Source organism: Trachurus trachurus (assembly GCF_905171665.1).
Source record: "Trachurus trachurus genome assembly, chromosome: 23".
NCBI classification, from domain to species: Eukaryota; Metazoa; Chordata; class Actinopteri; order Carangiformes; family Carangidae; genus Trachurus; species Trachurus trachurus.
Window position 1 is genome coordinate 1,375,951 of NC_139912.1, and position 10,447 is coordinate 1,386,397.

Genomic DNA, 10,447 nt, shown 5'->3' on the forward strand with positions numbered 1-10,447 from the left:
TTTCCACATTATTCCCCAAAACCTATGAAAATCTGGGAAGTAAATCATTACCAATACATTTCTTCACCATTGTGTTTAAGAAGGTGTGTAATATCATGTAATAAAATGTTGAAATTCAACTCCAGTGGGAAACCCCCTAAAAAACGAATCAAAGTTGGGGTACCGTAACCAGATTTTGCGAAAATTCAATTTGGCCTTAAATATCTTGTGAGGGGTCAAACTAGGGGTTTTTCATGATCCTGAGTTGATCGCAAACATTAGTTTTTCAGCCAAAACACTCCTTGGTGGAAAAAAACAGCCACACCCACTTTTCCTGCTCATCGGAATCCCCCCCACCACCAATAGAATGTATTGCAGAGAAGCCATTCCTTAGCATGGCAGAGGTTGTGTTACATAATACTACTAAATACTCAATATTATAACTTATATTCATCGTCTGTATAACGTTGTACAAGAAAAAAGGCTAAAAAATATAAGTTATATTATTGAGTATTTAGTAGTATTATGTAACAACCTCTGCCATGCTAAGGAATGGCTTCTCTGCAATACATTCTATTGGTGGTGGGGGGGTTCCGATGAGCAGGAAAAGTGGGTGTGGCTGTTTTTTTCCACCAAGGAGTGTTTTGGCTGAAAAACTAATGTTTGCGATCAACTCAGAATCATGAAAAAACCCTAATTTGACCCCTCACAAGATATTTAAGGCCAAATTTAACATCACGGAATTTTTGCAAAATCTGCACGGGTACCCCAACTTTGATTCGTTTTTTAGGGGGTTTCCCACTGGAGTTGAATTTCAACATTTTATTACATGATATTACACACCTTCCTAAACACAATGGTGAAGAAATTTATTGGTAATGATTTACTTCCCAGATTTTCATAGGTTTCCAATGGGGAATAATGTGGAAAAAGACCCCTAAAGACCCCTAAAGGTCAGCCACCAAAGTGGTTCCACGTCTGAAATTAAACCTTGGGGTATGTAGATGAAATGCTGAAAGTTTCATGCTTTAGTCATTAAAACGCACAATTCCTTCCATATATGAGCTTATCTGCCCCACTATATCTGTTTGTATGTGCATTACGCCACCGTGTCGTCTGTGAAACCAACTTCATGCCGCTGTCACCGGAAGCCCCGCCCCTTCCTGCCTCCGCTGTCCTCGCGCTTTAGACATGCGCAGTCTGCGCCCTTCTGCTTCCTCTTTTACTGTGGCAGTGAGCGAGAGACACCATGAAGGCGTCCGGCACAGTACGTAAAAATCCTTTATTTTACCATTTCTACCTACCAAATCCGACCAGAAACGACAGATGCCGAAATATAAACGTGCATTCTTCCGATATATGTGTTAATGTTCCAACTAAGTTCACGTTAAAGTGATAATTTAACGCGTTTTTCGTCCCGGTGCTGGTTGTACGGCAACAACATGGCGGCCGCGGTGGCACCATGTGGACGAGTGAGTGGAGACGAGTCTGCGTGTTTCAATGGCTCTCAGCTGTAAATTAGGTTATTTATGTTCACCTACAGTTAAAGACGAGCTGAGACTAATTAAAAGTTAGAGATATAATGAATTATTATGCTAAAAATCAACCGTTAAACGTGTCGTTTGGTTGGATGTGTTAGCTCACGTTAGCCACTTAGCTGCTAATGTGCAGCTGAAGTGTGGTGTTAAATTGGCAGCGTGTTTTTATAATTAGCTTCTGTAAACTGGTGTTATTTACAGGTCAACGCTTTTAAAAATTCAAATAATGGTTTTATATGACCCTGGGCTAAATGGCTTGTGGTCAGGGAAACGTTTCTTTTGGGGGTTTACTATTTTTTGCAGAGCACCTGTTGTTAAAAATATGCTGACACAAATATTTTAGCTCAAATAACCTCTAATTATGTTGAGTTTAATTCTGCATTTAGTCATGTATTCACTATGGAAATGTTTACAGTTACCTGTGACCAATCAACACAACATTAAACCTCTAGAAGAGTCCGTGAAAAACTGTATAACTGCAAGTTTTTTTTATTAATCTAAATGACATGTTGACCTGTGCAGGTGTTTTAAATCTATTTGAAATAACGAATATTTTGAAGTGGCATGTTGACCTGTAAAAGCCATGATGATGCACAGACCTGCACACTGTTAACATGGTCAGGTAACAGTCACATCTTTGCCTCGTTGACATTAAATGATCTGTATTTAAATCATTACATGACAGGATAACAGTGGAGATGACAGCTATCTGCAGGAAATATATAAAATTAACACTTATCACTATCAAAATTGACTTCACATCATATTCATAGCAAAAAACCCTGAATAATGATGTGTAAAAAGTGAAGTAAGCTGAAGATGTGGTTTTTGAAATGTCTTTAAAACAAAAAAAACATGTTTTTATCCTGAAGAAATGTATTAAAATAGTAGAAAACAAGATTTTTCTACTTTTGCACCCAAACCCAAGGTCAGATCTATCTGTGGTTTGACTTTTTCTGGCGTGCAGACAGGAGACTGATCCTTGTCGCCTTTCTCCGACGCTGCTGTGTCTCTGAAAGTGAATTCAAGGACCGACACCTGAACGCCTCGTCATGCTCTCACCTGTACGTGAAGATGCTTCTCCTCCTCTTCTATACTAACAGATGTTTTGTTGCTGTTGTCTCTGCTCCTCCAGCTTAGGGAGTACAAAGTCGTTGGGCGTCTGTTGCCCTCTGCCAAGAACCCGGCCCCCCCTCTCTACCGGATGAGGATCTTCGCCCCGAACCACGTCGTGGCCAAGTCCCGTTTCTGGTACTTCGTCTCCCAGCTGAGGAAGATGAAGAAGGCCTCTGGAGAGACCGTCTACTGTGGTCTGGTACGTGTCCACGTGACGAACACACACGGCCTGAGTGAGTCCAGAGGCTCCACATCTGGACTCAGAGACAAACTGGGTCCAGTTCAGTCCCAGTTTTAAGTCTTTAAAGTCCCAGTTTGTCTCTGAGGCTTCATGGTGGAGCTGAATCCAGATGTTCAGCCTCTGGACTCAGATCTGTGTCAGTACTTTACTGTTTCCATCAGATCTTTGTGGATGTTTTGATTTGAAGAGTGTGTGTTTCTGTGTAGCTGAAGGTGAAAAGACGACACTTTTCAGAATGAGAATCAGATTTATTGGACAAGTGTGTTGCATACAAGTAATGTTTGACTTGTTTTGCAAAGCTCTCTGATGAACAATAAGTTCAGAATAATAAAAAACATAATACAAAAAAAAGTTAAATTGAGTTTATTAAGGGACAGTGTGCAATGATATTAATCATTTGCAGAAAATGAAGAGATGGTTGCACCAGATTTAGCTCACAGCTCATTTCCATCTGCAGTCCCAACATAGAACATATATAAAAAAAAAAATACACAAACTACTATAAAAGGGTGATACATAGAATGACACAAATAGACAATAGACAACACAGACACACAGTTTCCACATGCAATACATTTGATAAAGGTGTAGCCTATATCCTATATGGTCAATGGAAAGAAAAGCTAAGTCATACATGATACAAAATACGATAAAACCTATTTCACAAGATTTTAAAATAATTCCATAGATTGAATATGTTAAGACGTACTAAGATACATTTTTTAAGAGACAAACTGAGTAACAAGTGCCCTGCTTTTAAGCCATTGTTTTAAATTATAAGAAAAATTGAAAAAGTTAGTTAGGCTTTTCTATAATAAGATAAAAGTGAAGTGGCCAGATTGTACTGAACAGTCACATGGGATGTAAACAGACCATGAAAACAAATGATAAATGCTGGATAGATATTTATTCTGTCCAGACTTGTAACTGTTTTCACCTCTGAGCTCCGGCTGCAGCTTCACTATTGATTCATTTCTGTTTTTATCTGAATATTTCTTTCAACATTTTGTCTATAAAGTGAGAAACAGTGAAGAGTCGAGTTGAATTAATTTTGTCTCAGATGAAACCTGAAGTTGTTTAATCTTCAGCTGAGACGAAGAGAAGCAGCAGGAACCTGAATTAAACAAAGGATCAGACCTGAAACAGATTGTTTTTCTTTCAAAATTATTTTTATTGAGTTTTCCTTGGATGCATTTCAACAGCGACTGTCGGGGCACAAGGCATTCAATCCATCACATCAAGAAATAATTAAATAAATCTGTAAATATCAAAGTAAAAAGACTTATTTTCCAGCTCAGTCTTTTAGTGTTTGGTTCTGTTTGACTCTCAGAACCAGAAGGTCGTTGTCTTTTATTATTTTCCGTGTTAAAGGGATAGTACATTTCTTTTAAAGTGTGGTTGTATGATCTCCAAATAGCCCCTAAATACTTTAATTGCAGTAGAAGACTCTCTGCACTCCTCCCGTTAGCAACGCCAGCCCATAATAGCCCTGCCCAGAGATTTACAACATACAGTGTTGTGAACAGACCCAAAGAAACGGCCTATTTTCACGGCCTAAAAGAGGTTTTACCTGAAAAAAAATACACAGTTCCATTGTTCACTATAATATAATTTTTTCCAGCCCTTCAAAGTGCAGGAAAAACACAGTTTTTTTTGGACCTAACCAACTGCTGATCGGCGGGCGCTAACCCTGGGCGGAGGGATACGTGAGTTGGTTAGGTCCAAATAAAAACTGTGTTTTTCCTGCACTTTGAAGGGCTGGAAAAAATTATATTATAGCAAACAATGGAACTGTGTATTTGTTTTCAGGTAAAACCTCTTTTAGGCTGTGAAAATAGGCCGTTTCTTTGGGTCTGTTCACAACACTGTATGTTGTAAATCTCTGGGCAGGGCTATTATTATTATTATTATCATCAATGACATCATCACTAGAGGACGCGGGTCTCTCTCTGGTCGGACGCCACATCCGTCCGGTCCAGATCATAAACCCGCCAGAACAAAAGCCAGATTCCTCTTCCAGATTTCCAGCTTCCATCTGCTAATCTGGCGGTTTTGAAACTGGCGACATGATAAAAGAATGAATGAATGAATGAATGAATGAATGAATTAAAGGGATAGTTCAACATTTTTGGCAAATTCCCCCCATTGCCATAATCCCTATAGTCATAGCAGTAGGTTTGTTATCTTAAATTGGACGGTGGAGCAGAGCCGTGAGCTGCTCAGAGCTACGCTACGGAGGCTCATGGGATTTCTTGTTTTCCCTCCATCAAACTCATCAAATACACAATCCATTGTAGATCATACAACCCCACTTAAAAAAAAATGTTACTATCCCTTTAACATGAATCCGAGACGACGATTTAGAGTCAGAACCTGAAGCGTCTGAGCTGCAGATGAATCCCCCTGCATGTGTTGTGTCTGTTTCCTGTGTGACCTCTGACCTCTGACCCTGGTTGTGTTTCTGGTTTTGACCCTGGTTCTGGTTCTGGTTGCAGGTCCACGAGAAGACGCCTCTGAAGGTGAAGAACTTCGGCATCTGGCTGCGTTACGACTCTCGCAGTGGAACTCACAACATGTACAGAGAGTACAGAGACCTGACCACCTCCGGAGCCGTCACCCAGTGCTGTGAGTTATAAAACACACACACATGATCAATACGTTTAAACACACACTCACTCAAGACTACTTTATTAATCCCTTAAAGGGCAATTCCATTTGGTGGCTTGCACACCACATGCTCATAGCACAAACACACACATAACATAACAGAGGAACAAGGAAAGAAAAGAGAGTTGTGTGACAGCTGTGTGCAAAGTCTGCTAGTTGCAGGTAAGAAAATGAATAAATACATCATTAAAAAAATGTATACATGATCAATAATCAATATAAAGAGGATGAACATCGTTTAGTAAGAAACACTCAGGTTTAAAGCTGCTTCAGTTTCATCGTTCAGACTGAAACGGGTCAGAAAACTGAGAACCAGATAAAATAAGAATAATTTTAATGTTTTTCTTCCCTGTTGGGATTCATTCATTCACTGTATAATGACAGGGTTAGACTTTGCATTTTTCTTTTACATTTTATTTATTATCCTTATTAATATTATCTATTTATTTAAATTTTTGTATTCTTAAACATCACAGACCACTACGAGCAGAACCTGCTATGAACCTTTACCATTCCACACGTGGGGGAAAAAATTAAATAAGAATAAAAAACAAGAAGATAAAAATAAATAAACGGAAACAAGATTTTCATATCTTTCATATCATATTATTTCCTGTGTCGAGTGAAATAATGAAACAAATAAATCAGATTAATTCAATTCATCAGTAAAATATCAGACAGTTTTCTTCCTCTTTGTTTCCCTGCGTTTATATTTAGCAGCTCGTAGCTTCGCAGTCTTCAGCCTCGTTAACCTGAAACGTCACCGTCAGACTTCATCATCATCAGCAAATAGATTACATTTCCATACTTAGGGAAGAATAAAAACTGTAAAAGATGAATTAATCAGCCGTATTAAATGTCAGTCCATGAAAAAACTATAAAACTGCAAGAATCTTTTCATCGCTTTAGAGAAACTAATGTTTTTTTAGTGACATCTTGACCTCTAAAAGCCATGATGCACACACTATTATATTAACATGGTGGTAACAGTCACATCGTTGCATCATTGACATTAAATGATGAGTAGTTAAAACATTAAATGACAGGATAACAGTAGAAATAACACGGATTTGCAAGAAAATGAGTTTAAATATAAAATGAACACTTATTATTACTATCTAAATTGACTTCACATCACATTTATAGCAAAAAACCTGAATACTGATGTGTAACAAGTGAAGTAAACTGAAGATGTGGTTTGTAAAATCATGTTTTAATCCTGTAGAAATATATTTACAGTCTTTAAAATAGTAGAAAATTAGTTTTTTCTACTTTTGCACCCAAACCCAAGGTCAGATCTGTCTGTGGTTTGACTTTTTCTGGCGTGCAGACAGGAGATTTGATCCTTGTCGCCTTTCTCCGACGCTGCTGTGTCTCTGAAAGTGAATTCAAGGACCGACACCTGAACTCTCACTGCTGCTGGATATATAAACGTTTACCGCTATTGATCAATCAGCTGGGTTATTATTAATCGTTTGAGTCTGAAGAATATTTGACCTTCTGGTTTTCTGACAAGTTTAATTTATTGCAGCTTTAAAATGTTCAGTTATTTTCCAGTAGTTGAGTTGGTCTTTGTCACATTTTCTATTTTTTACACTCAAACTAGAGCTGCTAAATTATAGGAACTCACTATCAAGATTGTTTTTGACCGATATTGATCAAGAAAAGTATAAATTATGATTTAAATAAGTAAAATATAACATATATGGATGTTTTATTAATGTTTAGAATTAGATCAGCTATGATAAAACCATTAAATATGTTCCATAAATAATAAAAATGAAAAAACTGGACCATAATAAATATGTTCAGTTATTTTCCAATAGTTGAGTTGGTTTTTGTCACATTTTCTCTTTTTTACACTCAAACTAAATTATAGAAACTCACTGTCAAGATGGGTTTGACCAATATTGATCAAGAAAAGTATAAATTATGAGATAAATAAGTAAAATATAATGTACACAGGCGTTTTATCAATGTTTATAATAAGATCAACTGTGATAAAAACACTAAACATGTTCAGTAAATAATAGATATGAATAAACTGGACCACAATAAATATGTTCAGTTATTTTCCAGTAGTTGAGTTGGTCTTTGAGTGTAAAAAAGAGAAAGTGTGACAAAACTAAATTATAGAAACTCACTGTCAAGATCGTTTTGGACCAGTATTGATCAAGAAAAGCACAAATTATGATATAAATAAGTAAAAATATAATGTACACAGACGTTTTATTAATGTAAAGAATGAGAACAACAGTGATAAAACCACTAAACATGTTCAGTAAATAATAAAAATGAATAAATTTGACCATGATAAATATGTTCAGTTATTTTCCAGTAGGATTCTGTCACATTTTCTCTTTTTACACTCAAACTAAATCATAGGAACTCACTTTCAAGATCGTTTTTGACCAATATTGATCAAGAAAAGTAAAAATGATTCTCTAAATAAGTAAAATATAGTGTATACAGACGTTTTATTAACGTTTATAATACAATCAGCTATGATAAAACCACTAAACATGTTCAGTAAATATGAATGAATTGGACCATATTGAATGAGTTGTAGTTCACTGAGCCTCGTGGTGCGTTCGAGGACCAGGCGCTGATGTAGGACGTGTGTAAACTCTGTGTCTTCGTCTCTTTCAGACCGTGACATGGGAGCTCGCCATCGCGCCCGCGCCCACTCCATCCAGATCATGAAGGTGCAAGTCATCGCCGCCAACAAGTGTCGCAGACCTGCCATCAAGCAGTTCCACGTGAGTCTCCGCCCGCCGCCGCCGCCTGTCATCGATGACATCATCAATGACATCATCACTAGAGGACGCGGGTCTCTCTCTGGTCGGACGCCACATCCGTCCGGTCCAGATCATAAACCCGCCACAATAAAAGCCAGATTCCTCTTCCAGATTTCCAGCTTCCATCTGCTAATCTGGCGGTTTTGAAACTGGCGACATGATAGAAGAATTAATGAATGCATGGATTAAAGGGATAGTGCAACATTTTGGCAAATTGGCGTATCACCATAATCCCTATAGTCATAGCAGTAGGTTCGTTACCTTTAATTGTCGGTGCAAGCTGTTTTTAGAACGGCGGAGCAGAGCCGTGAGCTGCTCAGAGCTACGCTACGGAGGCTCATTATGGGATTTCTTGGTTTCCCTCATCAAACTCATCAAATACACAATCCAACAACTCCACAACGCTCTGGTGGACAAGTTGTGAGCTGCACATTCACCACACTATGAGATAATAACACAACGTTACCACACAGAGTTGTTTTAGAGGGAAATTCATGCAAAACCACTGATGCACGTTGCCTTCAGGGACAGTTTTTCATCAACAGTCTCTGCATTTCCCTCTAAAACAACTCTGTGTGGTAACGTTGTGTTATTATCTCATAGCGTGGTGAATGTGCAGGTCACAACTTGTCCACCAGAGCGTTGTGGAGTTGTTGGATTGTGTATTTGATGAGTTTGATGATGAGGGAAACCGAGAAATCCCATAATGAGCCTCCGTAGCGTAGCTCACGGCTCTGCTCCGCCGTTCTAAAAATAGCTTGCACCAACAATTAAAGGTAACGAACCTACTGCTATGACTATAGGGATTATGGCAATGGGCCAATTTGACAAAATGTTGAACTATCCCTTTATTAAACTGTTTATTTATTTAATTTTGTGTTAAAATGAGTGTTGATTTATTTTAAATGTGTTGTGTCTCCTCTGCTTCTTCCTCCTTCAGGACTCCAAGATCAAGTTCCCGCTGCCCCACCGCGTCCTGCGTCGCCAGCACAAACCCCGCTTCACCACCAAGAGACCAAACACCTTCTACTAAAGCAGTTTTTTCACTTTGTGCGGGAAATGATAATAAAACTTCTATAATAGAAGAAGAGACGTCTTGTACGAGTCATTTCTTTTTACATCGACACAACGCTGAATGAATGAATGAATGAATGAATGAATCCAGACTGTCCCTGAACGCACCTCAAACACGATGTTTGAAAAGAAAAAAATAGAAGTTTTTAAATGTGTGATTGAAACGAAGAGCAGAGTGTCTGTCACATCCTGTGGAGAGATTATCATTTATTTAAATAAAGTTGTTGTTGCTGGAAAACATGGAAGATAAAGTTTAAGCCAAGAGGAAATAAACAAAACAACTGAAAAGTGCATTATTCATATTTAAAACTAAGATGCATAAAAAAGGTTTAAGTTAAAACTTTGAAATTTGAACTTTTTTCTGGGTTTATTTTCAATATTTTCATTGTGACATATAATTTAAACTAGTTTACAATGTGGATTAAACCACTTTTGAATCCAGGATTTAATAGAATGAGTGTTATTAACCTTTATTTAGACAGTAGCAACCTATTTTACAATATAACTGGGTGAAAAGAACATATAAAGACATTTAGGATACACAAATAACATAATTATAAATTAGTGATGGAGGAGAAAAAAGGAGTAAATGTAGTAAAATATGAATTAAAAACCAATTTAAATGTATAAAAAAAACTGTTGGAGGTCAAATAAAAACTGAAATTAAAGATTTAAATTGCTCCAATTATAAAACTAAGGTGAGCTTCAGGTCGTTCTGCATGATCTTCCAGTTTGTCTCTGATATCTAATATTGATTATTGATAATTTTCCCCTGATGTTGGTGAAGCTGCTGCTGTAGTTGTAGTTACACCCTCCGTCCTCTGGGTGGCGCTGTTGTCCAACACATGGAGACGAGATGAGCAGCTTCAGTTCAGGGAGTTACTCAACCACACAAACACCACATTTATTTACATTTAATTCATATATTTTTAAAGTTGTGCTGATGAATCGCATCAATGAGAAGATGTGAACGTGTTTGATTTAAACTGAAGCAGAAATGTTATTTTAATGTTTCAGAAAAAACACAGAGACAT

General features: G+C 37.5%; 1 protein-coding gene across 1 annotated transcript; it reads left to right on the plus strand.

Annotated features, from left to right (window-relative positions):
• Nucleotides 1–1,175: 1,175 nt before the first annotated feature.
• rpl18a (ribosomal protein L18a) lies at nt 1,176–9,429 on the plus strand. The gene is made up of 5 exons (XM_083999078.1): nt 1,176–1,246; nt 2,653–2,832; nt 5,370–5,499; nt 8,191–8,300; nt 9,280–9,429. The coding sequence occupies exons 1-5, from the start codon at nt 1,229–1,231 to the stop codon at nt 9,370–9,372; spliced, it is 531 nt and encodes a 176-aa protein (XP_083855204.1). The 5' UTR covers nt 1,176–1,228; the 3' UTR covers nt 9,373–9,429.
• The last annotated feature ends 1,018 nt before the right edge of the window (nt 9,430–10,447 follow it).